Below are 18,244 nucleotides of genomic sequence, written 5' to 3' on the forward strand. Positions count from 1 at the left end.
ACCTTCGTCTCCCATGATTGCCCCTTTTACTGTATTCTCATGGAAGCTTCTAAACCCCTTAAATACACCCTCACTCTTATCTATCATCTCCATCCTAGTGCGAGATCTCAACATCATCACCTATTGCCTCTATCTCGATTACGAGATCTTAGCATCCTTGTACCTTTTTCATCATTGCTCGTTAATATATATCTCTCTCTCTGGGCAACCGTGGAGTTATCATTCTCTTCTCTTTTCTCTTCCTCCTTCGTTGACATAATTTCCTCATCTTCTATTATTCAAAAACTTATTTTGGAAGGTCTTATTATCCATGATCTCTTTCTTTCCCATTCTAATAGGATAGTCAATGTGAGCATCACAAACATCGATGACTTCTTATCATTCTTATCTATAATTCAAGATAGCTCTAACAATAAAATTTGAAAAAGATAATCTAAGGGTGCTCACGACAGATGATCTCGGGAAATGTGACGGCCAACATTAGGAAAAATACTACCAGTGAATAAAGCAAAGAAGAAATATTACGAAGGAGAGAGTGAAAACTTGAATTTTTTTTAGAATTTATCCTCAATTTTAAGATGATAGCATAGTGAAAGATTCTTCCGTTCAAATTTTCACCAATCCAATCAATTATAAAAAATATATATTAAGTTATATTTCATCTACATTTTAATGACAAAAAAAAAAGACAAACTCCATCATCACTTGTTTTACGAATCGCCCAAATCTAATCGTTTGATGGGGCGTCAAATTTATTGGACGGCTTGGATTGCATTTGCGTGCTCTCGCTCTCCGTTCAAATCCTCTCCTAAACCTCAACAAATTCGCGTCGAAGGACGCGAGTGTGGCACTGTGGTAGCTCCCGAAGCAAGTGAATGAGAGGACATGTCTCCTCTCTCTCCCTCGATCTCGCCCCTGTCGCGAACCATTACGCCGCCGTTCTCCACCGCGTCGCCACCGCCCCGGCCCCTTTCCTCCGCCGCCTCCGTGCCGTCCACGCCCACATCCTCGCCTCCGGCTTCAAGCCCCGCGCCCACATCCTCAACCGCCTCATCGACCTCTACTCCAAGTCCGGCGACCTCCCCTCCGCCCGCCGCCTCTTCGATGCTACCACCGCCCGGCGTCACGATTCCATCGCTGCTACTTCTCTCATCACCGCCTACTCCGCTGGCGGCCACCTCGATGCCGCCCGCCAGATCTTCGATCACACTCCTCTCGCATCCCGCGACACCGTCTTCTACAATGCCATGATCTCCAGCTACTCCCGCGCCTCCGATGGCCCTGCTGCCGTGGCAGTGTTCCGCGACATGATGGACGATCGAGTCCCTCGTGATAGCTATACATTCACGGGCGTTCTCAGTGCTGCCGCTGCTATACTTCCTCTGGAGCTCGCGCAGTGCCAGCAGCTCCATTGTTCGGTGGTTAAGTCCGGAACTGAAAATTCTGTCTCCGTATCGAATGCTCTCATTGCGCTGTACGCGAAGTGTGAGGCTCAAGAAGCAGCGGTGCATGCACGGGAGGTGTTTGATCTGATGCCGGAAAGAGATGAGCTGACTTGGACCACAGTGGTGGTTGGCTACGTTAGGAGAGGTGACATTGGTGAGGCTCGTCGAGTCTTTGATGAGATGGAAGGAAGATTTGATGTGGTTTGGAATGCAATGATTTCAGGTTATGTTCATCATGGACTTATCTCAGAAGCTCTCGAGATGTTTAGACAGATGCATTGTCTTGGTATTCCTCTTGATGAGTTTACCTACACTAGCGTGCTCAGTGCATGTGCAAATGGAGAACTGTTTAACCATGGTAAGGCTGTTCATGCCCACATCATTCGGGTGGCACCAGATTTTGATCCAGAGACAGCATTGCCCGTTGAGAATGTGTTAGTCACTTTGTACTCCAAAGATGGAGGAAATGTTGATGTTGCAAGAAGAATCTTCAATGACATCCGGGGGAAGGATGTTGTCTCCTGGAATGCCATGTTGACGGGGTATCTAAATAGTGGGAAAATTCATGATGCCATTGATATTTTCAGGGACATGCCACAGAAGAATCAGTTGACATGGATGGTTATGATCTCAGGCTTCTTGCATAATGGGCTTGCAGAGGAAGGTCTGAAGCTTTTCAATCAAATGAAGGAGGAAGGTGTCAAACCATGTGATTATGCATACGCAGGAACAATTGCTGCTTGTGGTGACCTAGGGGCATTGGAGCATGGAAGGCAGCTCCATGCTCAGCTTATCCAATTAGGTTACGAGTCAAGCAACTCAGCAGGCAATGCGCTTTTGACAATGTACGCAAAATGTGGTTCTGTGGAGGCAGCACATCTAACATTCCTTATGATGCCCAATGTGGACTCTGTATCTTGGAATGCAATGATAGCAGCCCTCGGGCAGCATGGGCATGGAATAGAAGCAATTGATCTCTTTGACAAGATGATCAAGGATGGGATCAGTCCAGACAGGATCTCTTTCCTTACAGTCCTGTCAGCCTGCAGTCATTCTGGTTTAGTTGATGAAGGCTTCCAATACTTTGAGTCAATGGAGCGTGATCATGGTATTAGCCCAGGGGAAGATCATTATGCCAGGTTGATTGATTTGCTTGGTCGAGCTGGTCGAATTGATGAAGCTTGGAATGTCATCAGATCAATGCCGTTTGCACCTGGTCCATCCATTTGGGAAGCTGTTCTCTCTGGTTGTCGAATTCATGGGGATATGTCTCTAGGAATATATGCAGCAGAGCAGCTTTTCAAGATGATTCCACAACATGATGGAACATATATCCTCTTGTCCCATCTTTATGCAGCTGTTGGCCAGTGGGCAGGTGTGGCAAAGGTAAGGAAACTGATGAAGGATCGAGGTGTGAAGAAGGAACCTGGGTGCAGCTGGATTGAAGTAACCAATAAGGTTCATGTGTTCCTGGTCAATGATACAATGCATCCTGATGTTCAAGAAATATACAAATTCCTCGAGATACTTGGTGTTAAGATGCGAAAGCTGGGTTATGTCCCTGATACCAAGTTTGTGTTGCATGACGTCGAGTCTGGGCAAAAGGAATACGTCTTGTCTACTCATAGTGAGAAATTAGCTGTTGCATTTGGCCTTCTAAAGTTGCCAGCTGGTGCTCCAGTTAGAGTTCTGAAGAACTTAAGAATCTGTGGAGATTGCCATTCAGCAATCATGTTCATGTCAATGGCAGTTGATAGAGAGATTATTGTCAGAGATGGTAAGCGCTTTCACCATTTTAAGGATGGGCAGTGCTCTTGCGGGAACTATTGGTGAATTGTAATTGTCTCTTAATGATGAGCTTTCTCTCTATTATGCTTCCCCTCCAAGCAGTGGAACGTGTTCATGTTTGATCTCAACCACATACATATATCATGCAGTTGATGATTTCTAAACGTAAGTTCTTTGATCTCAACCACACACATATATCATACAGAAAAATATTTATACACCTGAAACATTTGACTTATTTCTATTAATTTTTAGAATGTAAATTGTTAATACAGGCTCTTGTTGATCATGGAGGAATTTTATGATCTCAGTACAGATACTTTTCTCAAAACTCAAGAGTCTGTAGTTGACTGTTCTTCTAGAGGGCGATTCCATCTAGAAAGTGCTACCAGCTTAATCATGTTCCACATTCGCATTAGGTATGGCATCATTGTATACTGTAAAGTTCTTTGTTGCTGATAAAATTGCCTTTCGGATCAGGAATTGATTTTGTTAGTGCTTATTTCTATTAATTTTTATAGTGTAAATTTCCATCTAGGAGGTAGCAGCTTAATCATGTTCCACATTGACATGGGTGCCATATGTATCATTCATTGTATACTTTAAAAGTTCTTTATTGCTGATAAAATTGGATTTTCAGATTAGTGACTTGTTTAGGATCTCAAATGATTATTTATTTATAACAAATTTTTTCCCTCAATTGTAGCATCTATCCTTCTATATATCTAGAGAATTTTGTGATGTCCTAATTGGTGTAAGGTATTAAGTTGTCCATGGGCGCCCAAGTGTCAGGCATGATTTGCAGGATCTTGCTATCAACAATTAAAATTTATGGTTGATATTTTTCGAGAAAAATAGTTTTTAATCCAAATTCATCGCACTCATCTGAATGAAGCAATTCATTACTCAGGATGAAAGGAGACAATATATCGCACTCATCATGTACGTCATTTGATATAATAATTTTTATTATTATTTTTAAATAGTATATCCTAATTAATATATATTTCGTGTATAGTAAAAATAAATATTTATAGTTTCTCATACTTCATATATATCAAATATTTTAAAAATAATTAGTAAATATCTTATACATAGTGGATATTTTGTACATGATTAGTTGATAGAGACTTTGATAATATATCGTAAGATGCTAAGCCCGAATCTCATCTTCACTACTTATTTTTTATAAAAAAGATATATATATAAAAACTTTGTAGAAGATTTAGTGAATAATTAAGAAATTTTCTACACATAATTAACAAAAAGGAGTAATCAGGCCATGCGATCTGAATTGGACGGCTGCGATCTCCGAATTTTTTCTTTTTATTTCCACGATATATAAATTCTGACTCGGCTATTTATCATGGTCTCACGATCATAATCGAACGGTCCTGATTTCTCCTTTTCTCCCCAGATCCCGAAACGGACGCACTCGTCTCACTCCGCAGTCCGGGTTTCAATTTACTTATATCGACTATTAATTAATTCCATTCTCCTGGCCCTCGGCGTCTTACAGCTCGTCGTTCCTTCGCTCCCCAGATCTCTTCCCCTCCGGGCTTCATCTTGTCGTTGTCGAATCAGTCTAATCTCAAGCTTTGCTCCCATCCTTTTTTAGCTCCGTCTCTCGCCGCTCCTCCCGGGATCGTCGATTGATGCGATGGTCGTCTGCAAATGCCGCAAGGTAGCCCCGATCCGATTCCATTAGTCATCTCGTTGCCCTCGCTCGACACCAGGATGTGGTAGTTTTCGTTTCACGCCCTTCCTCTTCGATCCTTCAATCGGGTTACAATCGGATTTGGACCTTTGGAGAGCTACGCGATTCGGGATTTGAAGTACCCTTTGCGAATTATTGGAGATAGATAGCGCAGTTTTCTGACTGAAATTGTTAAGTTGTAGGGATGGATCTATCAAGCATTCGTTCGATAACTTCTTTTAACTGGATTTGTTTCAACTATATCTTCTTAACATCTGAAAGATTTTCTAATGGTAGGACATCTATTTTTGGGTTAGGTTTTGGTAGTTTTATCATGATTCAGAGAAGATATTGGTTTCCGTTGATTGTTCGGTTCCTTTCAGTAGAGAGTGTCCCGTTTGTTTGCTAATGCTAGAGTATCACGCATTTGATTTTTTGGGTTGTGTTGTTTTCTTGAAACTAATGGAGGATTCGGTTGCAGGCAACCAGGCTTTATTGCTTTGTCCACAAGGTTCCCGTTTGTGGAGACTGCATATGTTTCCCGGAACATCAGATCTGCGTGGTAATCATCTCAACCTGTTATTCTGTGCCTGGACATTTATAAGTATGTCACTACCTTACGTATAGTAACTAGGGTTGTAAACCTGCCATATACAACTCTTTTGATTTATTCTGAAGTCCTATTTAATGTAGTGTTAATAGTTAATTGTGGACGACTGTTTTCTTGCTCTTGTGACCAGAATTGTGGGTTAGTCAGCTCATTTACAACGACTAGGATGTCAATTAACATCCTAAAAGCTCCATCAAGGTTTGCAAGTCAGTGACATGGAATATCCTTTTATTTTCTCCAACAGTTGGAGTTTATACATGTGATCTTTCTCATGGACAAATTTTGTGAACTACTGCTCATTGCATTAAGGATTAACAATCGATTAGCACCACAGGTTGGAATCTGTTTTTTTTTTTGTGCTAGCCCATCTCATGGGCAAATTTCCTTGGTGGCTGTTCTACTTCGAGATCTATGTATGGTGAAAAATGAAGTAAAAAGCAATAAGCATAACAAATGGCATCTAGAACATAATAAATGATGTGGGAAAACTAATATGTTGTATCCAAAGCTTTAGGTAAGTTGAAAGAGAAAAAAAAGTCTGGAAACAGCACATGAACGTTTAATCTTGTTGCATGGTAGGTATTCATGGTGTTTACAACTTATGTTATTTCAGCCAGTACTAAAGTAACCTCTGCAGTAATGGTGCATATGGAATGTGCTGTATATTGGTATAATAGTACTATGATACTACTGTATTAAACTATAATTCTACCAGAGCACTGAGGCATATTGCACCAGCTTGTACATTCTATCGGATAAAATTCCTATATATCAATTTCTTCACCAAGTTTATGCTTATCAATTTCTTGATCCGGAGTCTTTAAATAATTATTACCATTAGGAGTACTCATGATGCAACTTCTTCTAAATGTTTCTCTACATTTAAGAAGCTGCATACAAGGTTTCAAATATTGGTTGATGCTTGATCAGGGAAATTCTTGATAATATCAGAATATACTTTTCCTGAACCAATATCAGGGATCTATGCTGATTTGGAACTTCAGTCTGATCTAGACTTGAAGACCTCTAACTTAGGACAATTGTAAATACCTACATTTAGATGAGTGAACCTTTGCTGTATATGATATGAAAATGCAGATATTGTTCATTAGTTATTAGCTATTGGTTGAAAGTCATGTTACATGGATATATTATTCACAGGCTTTAGATTTTGTTAGGATTTCAGGATTTTATCTAATTTCCTTACTATGATTTTAGAACATATATATCTTAACTTTTTCTTAGAATGTTATTCAATCCATTTAAAATTGAACCTGATGCTTACAATTTGATTGAATAAAACTATCTTTTTACTGTTCTCATGGTTTTTCCAAAGGAAATTGAAAATTTTCTCGGACCATTTTGTCAATGAACTTCCTCGGATTTATAATACCATCTCAATCAATGAGTATTCTTTCACCAATCCATTTCACTGTTTCTGTGGATCTTTTTAAAGGATATTAAAAAGATTGTTTTACCATTTTACCGAAGAACTTTTTCAGATTTTTGTTTGTATGTCAATGATTGATTACTCAAGTACAAAATTTTAATTCATTAACCCTTATACTATATTTCCTCCTGATGCATTCTGTTTAGTCTACTTAAGAAATATGTTGCTTGCTTAACACCTTGCATCTCTCCGCTTACATTTGTCCAACCTACTGCTACATATTACTTTGTTGGTCTGTGATGCCATTACTCTGTACAGTATGCAAATATATAAGTTGTTCATTGTGTTGTATATTTTCAGTGGCCCGACTTCTATTTCATCTTGATACAATATTCATTCCATGTGCTCCAACTTGTTGTTGGTAAGCTTAATAAGTCAGTGATGAAAATGACCACTACTACTACAAACAAAAGTTAAATTTGAGTGTTTTTTAGTTCGCAATTTTTTTTTGTCTTGCAAGTATCATATTGCATTTTTTCAGCTTCATCCTACTATGTGTACCTAAAGTGATTTAAGTGGGGTGTCCATTTGAAGCATCGACATGGTGATTTGGGTGACGTACCTATGTCCGACACGGATTCATCTCTAGCATGACCTGACACATGTCTTTTTTATTTTTTATTTGTTTAATTTGTTGGATATGTCGTTCACATGTCTGACTCGGTGGTCGTCTACGGAGGCATTAGGGAACCTTCGAGTCCAACTTGGTGGTCGCATGCGAAGACATCGAGAACCTCCGGAATCCTTCTTCCTCACGGATTCAGGGAGGATTTCAACATTAAATACCACTTGTCCCGAGTGAACCTTGGCACATCATGGGTTTTCCTTCTTCCTCATCGGCTTAGCTTCCCTTCGTTGTCGTCGTGCACTATCGGATCATTCGTCCTGAGTGCCTCTCTGTAGAGTTGCGTGTTGCCTTTGCATGCCGTGCTGCCCCAAGTGCCCCTTTGCAAAGACAAAGTTGCGCATTGTCGTCGAACCATTCGCCCTGAGCACCCCTTTGCAAAGGTAAAGTCGTGTGCTGTCACTGCACATTGTCAGACCATATGCCCCGAGAGCCCCTCAATAGAGGCGGAATTATGCACTGAAGTTACACCCCTCTGTAGAGCTTCTTCCTTAACCATGTGGTGTCGCAAGCCGAAGGTATCTCGTATAGGCATATACCGTTTACTAATGTTTAGCTTTTTTTTACTGCTATAAACATTATTAACATATTATTATTTTTTATTCTTTCTTTTTTTTTTAATCTGGGTTTTTTTATTGCTTCTGAAACATATTATTAACCTATTTTTTTAACCTTAGTTTTTTTACTGCTTCTGATTAAACTGTTAACATATTATTAACCTTTTTTTTATCTGTTTTTTTACTGTTTCTGAATCCCTGATTAAATTGCTATAGTAATTTGAATAAACTATAAATTGAATAAACTGTAATTATTATAATAATTTGAATAAATTGTAAAATATAATAATTTGAGTAATATATAAAACTCATGTAAATAAAATAATATATGTGTGTGTGGGTATTAAAAAATATGTGTCCTTGCCGTGTCCGTATCCCAATTTTTTTTAAAATGATGTGTTGCCGTGTCCTCGTGGTGTTGTGTTCATGTCTTGTGTCCATGTTTGTGCTTCTTAGGTGTCCATCTATCAATGTACCTAGAGTGAGTAAAACTCGGAGGGATTTTTTCTGAAAATCCTACCTGCCTGCTTATACTTAGTATTCATGGATTATTCTGTTTTTTTTTTAGGTGAAATTGAATGTCTTTCATTTGCAGTCTTTCCCCAAGAAAATCAATTCTGATAGGTATTGATGATTTAGTTAGCTTATGTGGACTCCAATTCCTAGGCATGATACTTTGCCAATTTTTGAGGAATACAATTTATACTGCAAAAATCTAAGTAGGAAAATTCTTGTATGTCTCCACATGATATCGTGCCTTTCCTTAATAACATAAATCAACATGTTCGTATGCTATAAATATACTATTGAAATGTTCACAACAAGTATTAGATAACAGATATATAGTTGATACAATGACTTTTGTTCCGATTGCTTAATTTATATGAGAAATTCTATTTTGAGGAAAGATCACTCTTGTTTTCTTAATCTTTAGGTAAAAAAATACTCTGATTGGGTAGTTGATGGGGAGTATGACTGGCCACCAATGTGCTGTTTGTGCAATGCTGCATTGGAAGCCGGGAGTGATCAAACTAATCGATTGGGTTGCTTGCGTATGTTAACTTTTCACTTTACATCTATACTTGTATTTCTTAAAGATCTGAGTTGCTTATTTCACAATATGTTAATTGCTGTGTTTTTCTGATTTCAGATCTTATGCACACACATTGCTTGGTCTCACATATCAAAAGCTTCCCACCTCAAACTGCCCCTGCAGGATATGTTTGTCCTGCATGTTCTTCCCCTGTAAGTTATACCACCAAATCCTTTCATTTTGTTGGTTGCAGAACAGAATTCAGATGGCAAGTGATGGGTTAAGACAATGTTTTTTACCCCTCAAAAGACAAGACGTGAATGAATGCATATGATTTAATCTGTTCATCTGTAGTGTGTGCAATTGTCTTAGTAATGTTTTAAGTATTAGTTTGAACTACAGTTTCAGCCAAATATTTGTAGTTCTATTTTCAACATTGTAGTGGTTTTAGTTTTTTAGCAGTTCCAAATTGAATTTTGATAGTTTTGATTTTTAAATTTTGTTATACAAGTGCGGAAAAAATATAAAAATCATAAAGAGATCAAAATAATTAAAACTAACTGGAGAAGAAAGGACATAGAATAGTATGAAGAAGCATTGTTTTAATACAGTATTTTACTGTTTGCTGATTTAGATTGAAAGTACTGGAAATTTTTAAAGTTGCATGATGGTCTTGTTTGAGTTCAAACATCCTTAATAATCTTTTTAGGAAATTGTAGTAGTACAATATCTGAAAGTTTGAGCAAACTCAAGGAATTAGTCTAATGCTTCTTTTAACTTTTTTAGACATCAGAACCTTGTAACTTATTTAGTTTTATATGCATTTAAAAACTAAAACTGCTGAAAGTTGTTCATAGTTACCTTTTCTCAATTACAAACAATATTGACCGGAAAAACTTTCAAGCTGTATTTTGGTTTGTGGTTAGATAACCAAGATAAAGAAGAATAGGTTAACTAATTTAGTTCCATTCTTTTTGGTTTGGTTGCTAAGTCTGCTAATCAACTAGATTCTCTAGGTTAGCAAAGGAGATGAGAGCGGCTGCTTAAATTTAATCCTCGTCGAAGAACCACAGTTATGTGCTTAACTCCTTTGACTGAGCTGGTTATTTGACACTCTGAAACAATAGTTTTTGTTGGGGGACGGCAGTTCGATGTATGAAGCTCCTATCATTGCAAAGTCTAGGGACACTTAATGTGTGTAACCTTACCCTTGCAAGCAAAGTTAATTTGTGGCTTAAACTCTTGATACCTAGGTTGCCGTGGAGCAACCTCAATGTATGCCTGTTGTATTAGACCTCTGTTCACCTGGTGACTCTCCTTAATCTTAAATAAACAATGCCAAGAGTAAAAACTAAAAAAAAAAATCTAATTGACTACTTTCAACTGAAATTAATTTCGCTTTAAACCACCTGAGTTAAACCAGGAATCAGGTGGCCTAAATGGTTGAAATTCTGGAAATTTTGGCCAAATCTTGTTCGGTTTCCTGGTGTAGATTCAGCCATATGAAGAAGGCATTGAGCTTTGTTGTGTTTGTGATTGTTCAAGGCAACAAAGTCCGCATATCATTGACTATCCACGAACTTAAACAATATAGGTGGTGACATTGACTGGGAAAGGGAAGGACTGGTGAACAAATAATAAAGTGGATCAGGTGAAGTTGATCAGCCAGTTTGGTACTGGTAACCTGATTTAGATTATGGTTTGTGAATTTGGACTTGCTGGTGGTTTGGATTAGGTCTAGGTAGTTTTATTATCAGAGCTCAAGTGACCCGAGCAAGCCGATGGAAATCAACCATCTGTCTTTTTATGCTATTCCACTTACTCCATTTAGTTTACACTTATGTTGGACAACTTTTTCCATTAGTGCTACTACTATAATCTGTCTGATGTGTCCATAACTTGCTCCCTTGTAGTTTTCTTTGAAAAAAAGCTGTGGTCTCTTGTAAATGTAATCCAACACGTTCAAGCCTTGTTGAAAAGGTTTATTCATTGGTTTGGCTCATCCTTCTGCAAAATTTCCATACTGCTCATTGAGAAGATTCCATTTATTCAAAGATACCCTAGCTGAAGACAATTTTAGTCTGTGTTTTAATGTTCTTCTTATTTATTACTTGTAAAAGACTGAGAGCCTAATGATGCATTCCATGACCCATACAATTATTGAGCTTATGAAGTTTTTGCTGAAACCTTTGTTTGACAAGTTACAAAGTTGATTCCTTTCAGCCTTAAGTTATCAAGATCTTTGTTTTTACACTATGATCCTTAGATAATGTCTGTGCTGAAAATCAATTATGAACTTGTTTCCTCTTAATTAATAACTTGTTACAGATATGGCCCCCTGTAAGCATAAAAGATACGGGATCTCATCTCCACTTAAAGCTTAAGGAAGCAATAATCCAGGTAAGCTTGTTTTTTCGTAAATTATGTCTCACTTACAAATTTCTAACTTTATGTGGTAACATTTTTCCTGTCAAGATACCCAGCTTATCATCCTTTAGTTCCTTGTTATGTCTTTTATTCTATATTAGACTGTTGTCTCAGAGTGATCAAGCAGGTGACAGATTTGTCATTTGTCATTCACAATGCACATCTTGTTGAACTCTATTCTGTGTTCTGTCTCATGTGTTGCAGAGTGGCCTGGAGAAAAATGTATTTGGAAATCATCTAGTTTCACTTTCTGCAGAGAACCGTGTTCCTCCTCCTGCTTTTGCTTCTGAACCAATTATGCGCATGTCTTCTGTTGAAGACACTGAAAGAGGTGGAGCAAGTTCAGTTAATTCTGTTAAAGATTCAAAACCCATGCTATCTTTAACAGTCACAGATGATAAGTACTCAGAATTATACTCTACTATTGGAGTGGGCTCTTCTAAGCTTGAACCAGAGATTGTTGAAGTTGACGGTCCTAATGCGTTAGAAAACCAATTTATGCAAGATCAAGAGCCCCATCTTATGATAAGTGTGAGTCTGTTGAGCCATGACATTTGAGACAATAACTAGCTTTATATATGATATTTGATGTGGTTTTGGATATTGCTATCCTGTGGCTTTTTCCACAAGTTCATCTATAATGTTTATTGTATCTGATTTTTTGTCCTCTGTTTCATACAGCCTGGTGCTGCTGCAAGAAAGCCAACTTACCATGGCAGACAAAATTCTGAAACATCATATTATGCTGATGATGAAGATGGGACAAGCAAAAAGTATACACGACGCGGTAAGATAATACAGCAGACCCTTTCATTTAATGTCTATTCATTTCATTGAAGGTTCTTGGTTATCTCTGTGTATTTCAATTCTTATTTTTATTATCCGAATACTACTATATGATATTTTTCAATAAATAAATGACCTGAAGTGGCAAGTGCATTCTATTTAATTACATTCATACAACTTCAATTGCATTCTCCTTTCTGCCGATAGATAGCATGGTTTTTGTGCTCTGTTAGCCTCCTTTTTGTGCATGTCAATTTTTCTTTAAGATTTTCCTTAAGTAGCCCAAACCAGCAGGAAGTTTAAAAATTGTGAATACTTATTAGTGTGTATATATATTTTCAATTACTTATCACTTTTCCTCTAATTCTCATTTATGTCTTTCTTCATCTATGAATATGGATATAAAATAGCTACTTTAGTCATCTATTTCACACTCTTATCTTTCCTAGATCTTAAAAATAATATCACTTTTATACTAAATTTAATAAGGGTTATATTTGTCAAGACCCGTGCTTGTTAGGCTAACTAACCTATTAATTTCGTTTGACCTAAACCACTAGTAAAAAATTCTTAAGTTGAAGTCGATACTAGTACACTTATCAGACTCTTATAAGTCAATCTTAGTCTCGTCCACTTCCGATGTGGGATAATCGAGGTATTATAATTTCCTCCGCTCAAGGATTTGACGTCCTCGTCAAGGCCTAGCATAGCCCAAACGAAACCCTAGCATGGTGTATATAAGGCATAGCCTAGTGATAGCTCCACACTGTGACGAGTCCTTTGACTCCATCCACGGGTAACCTTTTCCTACTCGAGCCTCCTCATCATACCCAAATACTAAGTTGGTTTTGATATCAAATGTCACGGCCTCGGCCTAATAGGCTAACTAGACCATAATCTTTGTTTGATCTAAATCATTGGTCAAAATACCTAAGTTAAAGTTGATAGTAGTATACTTATCAGAGCCTTATAAGCCAATCTTAGTCTTGCCCACTTCTGATGTGGGATAATTGGGGTGTTATAATTTCAATCGACTAGGTAACTTACATTATGGTTGGACCTATCTGTCAAGTTAAATGCGAATTCAAGAATAAGACAAATTCTAATTGCAGCATCTGAAGTTTTTGTTACTAATTTTAGTCTTGTTATGGCGTGTTACATCCTAATTTCTTAACACATCCAGCTTAATTCTAGTTGGCATTGTTGTCCACATTCAGGTTGAAAGTAGATGCCTTAGACCACCAATCCAATACTAACATTACATAATGGGGCACATGATTTACTTGAACTTCACTAAATAATGTTGGAAATTGAACCATTGTTATGATGCAAGCCCAAAACTCACTAAATATGAGTTTTCCAATCTCTACATTTGTTACACCTGGATGCATAACAGTAATGGATCTTCATAATGTCCCAACGTTTTTGGATGCTACATGATGTTTTTCCCTGTTCAGCTACAATACGAAGGAACAAGTGTTGGTTTGTAGATGCACAAATTTTATTTAAGTGACCTTCTAGTACAAAGGAGGTATCACGTTAGCAGATTGTTTTAAGTCAGGCATCCCAATACTAGTTGGTTTTCTATGGTAAAGTGGATTTGGTTTGGATCAATGTACCAAATGATTTTGATTTCAAATGCAGGTCCTGTGCGTCACAAGCTTCTAAGGATGTTGCTGCCTTTCTGGTCAAGTTCATTGCCTACTCTACCAGTGACTGCACCACCACGCAAAGAAGCTAACACAAATGGTCCAGAAGGAAGAATACGTCATCAAAGATCCTCAAGGATGGACCCCAGGAAAATATTACTCATCATGGCAATCATGTAATTTCTCCTACTTCTGTTATCATATATTAAGTTCATTTTGACAATTTGTGGGAACAAAGATCAGAAGGGTTCTGAAATGAAAATTTGCTGTCTCATCAGGTGGTGATGTTCTTTATGATTGAGCAGTTGAATTTGTCCTGAATAATTTGTTGTCTGATTTACCTGTAGTTGCATGCTTGTTAGTTGAACATAAATCTCTATTGCTATGTTTATACATATCCATTCAAATTCAAGAATTACATGAAAGTTGAAGACAAATTTATCTCTCTTGCTGGAATTCTGGTCTGATCAGTTTTGCATTGAATGACTAAGATAGCATGTGAGCAGTAGATGTTGAAAAAGAGCAAGCCTTCAACTCGTTGGCTTTTTGAAATTTTAGACTTATGCAGGATGTTCTAAGTGCTTAGCATGTTTGTCATTTGTAAAATAAAGTGAAAATGTTGTTTAATGTTTATAATTTTAGCATCATGTTTTGAAATAATAGGTTCTTGCATAGTCATGTTTCTCATCACTGATAATGGTAACTGCAAAATAATATTCCAAGCAAACAAGCTTATCGTAAGAACTGTTTTTATGAGCAGGGCATGCATGGCAACAATGGGGATATTGTACTACAGATTGGCACAACGCAGTCTCAGTGTAAGCATAACAGAAGATGAGCCCCAGTAGGTACTCTGTCTAATCTCTTTGGGTCATGGGTTATGTGATGGTGTTTTTGTAGAATACCAATTTCTTGTCTTTTATGCTGCCCATTCCAGTCCTATGAACTTCTGGAGGCTTAGCAAACATTACAATGCTACAGTGTGTGGTTTAAGTGTTGACTACAGGATATGTTTAAAGAATTAGTTGCTTCTTAAATCATTTTTAACAAAGATTTCTCTGCAGTTCCCTCTTTCATGGATCACGGACATTTATTTACCCTTGAAGTGTAAATTTTGTTGTATGTTAATGGCCCATTTTCTTGATGGCCTCTGATTGGGCATTTTGATGTAGTCTCATGTCTTGATTGCCACGAAAGCCTGCTTGCTGAATGAATGCTATAAATGCTTTCCATGCCATTTGAATCGTCAAGGACATGAACTGAAACTATGTGCAAGTGATCTGATTTTCTCATGTTGTCCAGTAGCAAAGTGCACGAGGTGTTAGATATGAACTCATCGAATTGTCTACTCTATGGCTTAGAACATATCTGATATTTCTGTATTGGTACATTCGTCTACACATTCTTATCGATCCTTGCATCAAGATCCTCTGGCAATCATCATCACACACCATTATCTCTGTCTGCTCCATCCCTCTCACACTGTTTTTATCATGTATTTATTTCAATGTAAATTTCCTCCGCAGTCCACTCCACCTGAATCCAAGTTGAACCTAATCCAACTACAAATGAGTATGATTTAAGCAACCACACATCTCTGTCTGCATGCTTGTGATGTTAACAATGCATGTATATGTGCATCCCTTATGTTGCTTCGCAGGTGTTGGGATCGTGTGCATTTTGAGTATGATATGTTTGCCCCTTTTTGACAATTGATTTAGACTTAATAAGAACTTCTTGCTGTACTTTGTTTTATGGATGTTAAGGGAGAATTGCCTTCGGAAATGCCAAAAGCATTAGATGAAATAGGCATGCACAAGTTCATAAGAACTTCTTGCTGTATTCTCAAGACAACATTCTAGTTCAAATCTCATGTCTAAGCAGGCATGCACAAGTGTGCACATGCATAAAGGGTATTTTTCCTCTATAAACAGTCAGATTCAATGGATAAATTCAGTCCTTTTTTTCCCACTTTGTTCTCTTTCTTTATCCATTTATTCTGAGTTTGTCTGTTTGCTTAAATCAATGTCTGACTAACATCATTGATGATTGTGGATGGTCATGGTTTTGACTCATAATATGGATGCCAGCTCAGGTTTCTTTAAGCTGTAGATCCCTATCAACCCAGTTTTTAACACCCAGTACCAGCAAGGGAAAATAAAGTTAAATGGTTGCTTAGAAACATGCATTTTAAGTAGGGCTTATTGACATTAATGGAACAGTTCTCTCTCCACGATGATCACTGTTTGAATTTTTGCTTACAGTCTTCCTTAATTAACGCATTTGACTTTCTAGTGGTAACTTATTTTTTGTTTGACTGACACTTGTTTTTCCATCCAATGTATGTGAGAAGTATTGGTTCTCTCTCTCTCTTCCTGTTTGAGTTGAATTTAGTATCCTAAGGTGTTATTTGCTATTTAGTTTATGGGCAGGAAGTATTATGGTTTTGTTTGACTTTAGTTCCTTGTTATTATAACAAGTGTTAGTTCAATTCCAAACTCATTTGTCTATAGGACTCTGAGGGAGAAACCATTGGAACTGGCCAGAAACAATAAAGAATTCTCAAAGTCAGATATTTATCTTACAACTTCTTTATTTGGTTTTCTTGAAATCATGAATTCTCCTACTTGTTTCAAGGATGCAAACTTGAAAATATTAGTTCTATCTCTCTTCCTTGTTTTAAGAGTAATATTTACACTCGTTCTTAGTTGAAAACATAGAACACAGGCCCTATGTTTTGTTTAAAGAGGTATCAAAGATTCTGATGCCTAGTAGAAGCTGTTTTATATCTTTCAGATGAAGCTATCAACTTGGAGTGCAGTATTATATTAATTGTGGGCTGGAATCTTCTATGAATATAATGAGGTTTGGGACATTACAGGACTAGTTGCTTTACATGGTTTATACAGTTGTGGTTATTGCATTTGTTTAGGGTCTTTGTGATCTTTGCTTTTCTTTAAGAGAAAAAAGCCTAGAAGTGTTGGGTTCAGACCTGACACTCAGTATTGCTTTCTTCTTTCTCATCAAGAATGTTATTTTCATGAAGTTTTCTTTTAAAGAGTTACTGATCCTTCTGTAGATTATACTGCAATTCATACGCACCACACTTTTAGTTATCTTGATTCAATATGATACATACCAATAGATTCTACACATTAGTCCAAATGTAAAAATTTTCGACCTTTCGTCTATAGTTTAATATAGTACTTCTTGGTATATGTAATGTTGCTGTGAATGATATGAACATTATACACCATAATAATTATTATTTTAATGTATTTTGGTTGATGAACATATTAATAAAGGTAATAGTTGAGCTTGCATGATATTTTTTCTCCATTGTCGGGCTCTCCAAAAATATTAGTCGTGTTCAGAACTATATATACATTGAAAAATGATACATGTTGAGACACATAGGAATATGAATACACAGATTCTTCCTGTTGAGATCCAGATGTAGATGTGAATTATTTACCTCAGTTGCTGAAACTGACAGTCTTCGTAGATCATTAATGCCTGGATAGATAACCTATTCCTAGTTCTGCCTGTCATGATTAAATGTTGCTGTGTCTCAATTTAAGTTGTTGGCCTTTGAAGTATAAGTAGCTTCTTCATGTTAGATATTGTAATTGATGCTTAGATTTTGTTGATTTTTTTATTTGTATCACCTAGCCAGTATGTCTTGCATTAATTCCTTTTTTTTCTAATTTATGTAGACATCAGTTATCATTGTATTTGGATTTTAGAAATTTAGACCAAATAGTATTGATGAATCATATTATCAGTGCACAGAAGGATGCGGTGTTAACGTAACAACAATAACAATAAAGTCGGAAGTCCTAATTATTTAGGATCGATTATATGAATCTTTTATCATCATTGAGATTTATAAAGAATCATATGGGACTACAATGAATAGCGTTAGGCAGCCTAACATATGGTCGACTTTTAAGACTGCAATTTTCTACAATTTTCTAATTCTTGTATGATCTTTGTAACATTAATTGTCACAAACAATTTGGTTGGATCTTTTGGTCTCCAAAGTACATCCGAATATTTCCAGTTCTATGACATATTCAGTCAATTCCCATATCATCATCCTTGCTTGCATTTGTTATCTCATTGTTGTTTTATATGATGTTCCCCAGACATGTTCCATTAGTGGGCTTATTTCAGTG

General features: G+C 37.1%; 2 protein-coding genes across 3 annotated transcripts; both read left to right on the forward strand.

Moving 5' to 3' along the window:
- The first annotated feature begins 829 nt into the window (after positions 1-829).
- Positions 830-3,861, forward strand: LOC103979855 (pentatricopeptide repeat-containing protein At1g25360). The gene is made up of 2 exons (XM_009396071.3): positions 830-3,398; positions 3,509-3,861. Exon 1 carries the CDS (start codon positions 876-878, stop codon positions 3,276-3,278), a length of 2,403 nt encoding a protein of 800 aa, XP_009394346.2. The 5' UTR covers positions 830-875; the 3' UTR covers positions 3,279-3,398; positions 3,509-3,861.
- Positions 3,862-4,716: 855 nt separating this feature from the next.
- Positions 4,717-15,142, forward strand: LOC135581308 (uncharacterized). Of its 2 annotated transcripts, XM_065143542.1 has the most exons (9): positions 4,717-4,917; positions 5,411-5,491; positions 9,106-9,223; positions 9,322-9,416; positions 11,533-11,604; positions 11,836-12,162; positions 12,313-12,418; positions 14,062-14,242; positions 14,827-15,142. In XM_065143542.1, the coding sequence occupies exons 1-9, from the start codon at positions 4,894-4,896 to the stop codon at positions 14,912-14,914; spliced, it is 1,092 nt and encodes a 363-aa protein (XP_064999614.1). In that variant the 5' UTR covers positions 4,717-4,893; the 3' UTR covers positions 14,915-15,142. The 2 variants fall into 2 exon arrangements, with proteins under 2 accessions (XP_064999614.1, XP_064999615.1); XM_065143543.1 differs by lacking the exon at positions 4,717-4,917 and having other exon boundaries at positions 5,409-5,494; positions 9,108-9,223.
- Positions 15,143-18,244: the final 3,102 nt, after the last annotated feature.

Source organism: Musa acuminata, chromosome BXJ3-3, assembly GCF_036884655.1.
Source record: "Musa acuminata AAA Group cultivar baxijiao chromosome BXJ3-3, Cavendish_Baxijiao_AAA, whole genome shotgun sequence".
In the NCBI taxonomy this organism is placed as follows: Eukaryota; Viridiplantae; Streptophyta; class Magnoliopsida; order Zingiberales; family Musaceae; genus Musa; species Musa acuminata.

Bases quoted from the DNA above. Each gene is read 5' to 3' on its own strand.
- LOC135581308 (XM_065143542.1), top strand. From the start codon at position 4,894: ATGGTCGTCTGCAAATGCCGCAAG. The intron at 5,492-9,105 runs GTAATCATCTCA...CTTAATCTTTAG, and splicing joins CGGAACATCAGATCTGCGTG to GTAAAAAAATACTCTGATTG. The intron at 12,163-12,312 runs GTGAGTCTGTTG...TGTTTCATACAG, and splicing joins AGCCCCATCTTATGATAAGT to CCTGGTGCTGCTGCAAGAAA.
- LOC103979855 (XM_009396071.3), top strand. From the start codon at position 876: ATGAGAGGACATGTCTCCTCTCTCTCCCTCGATCTCGCCCCTGTCGCG.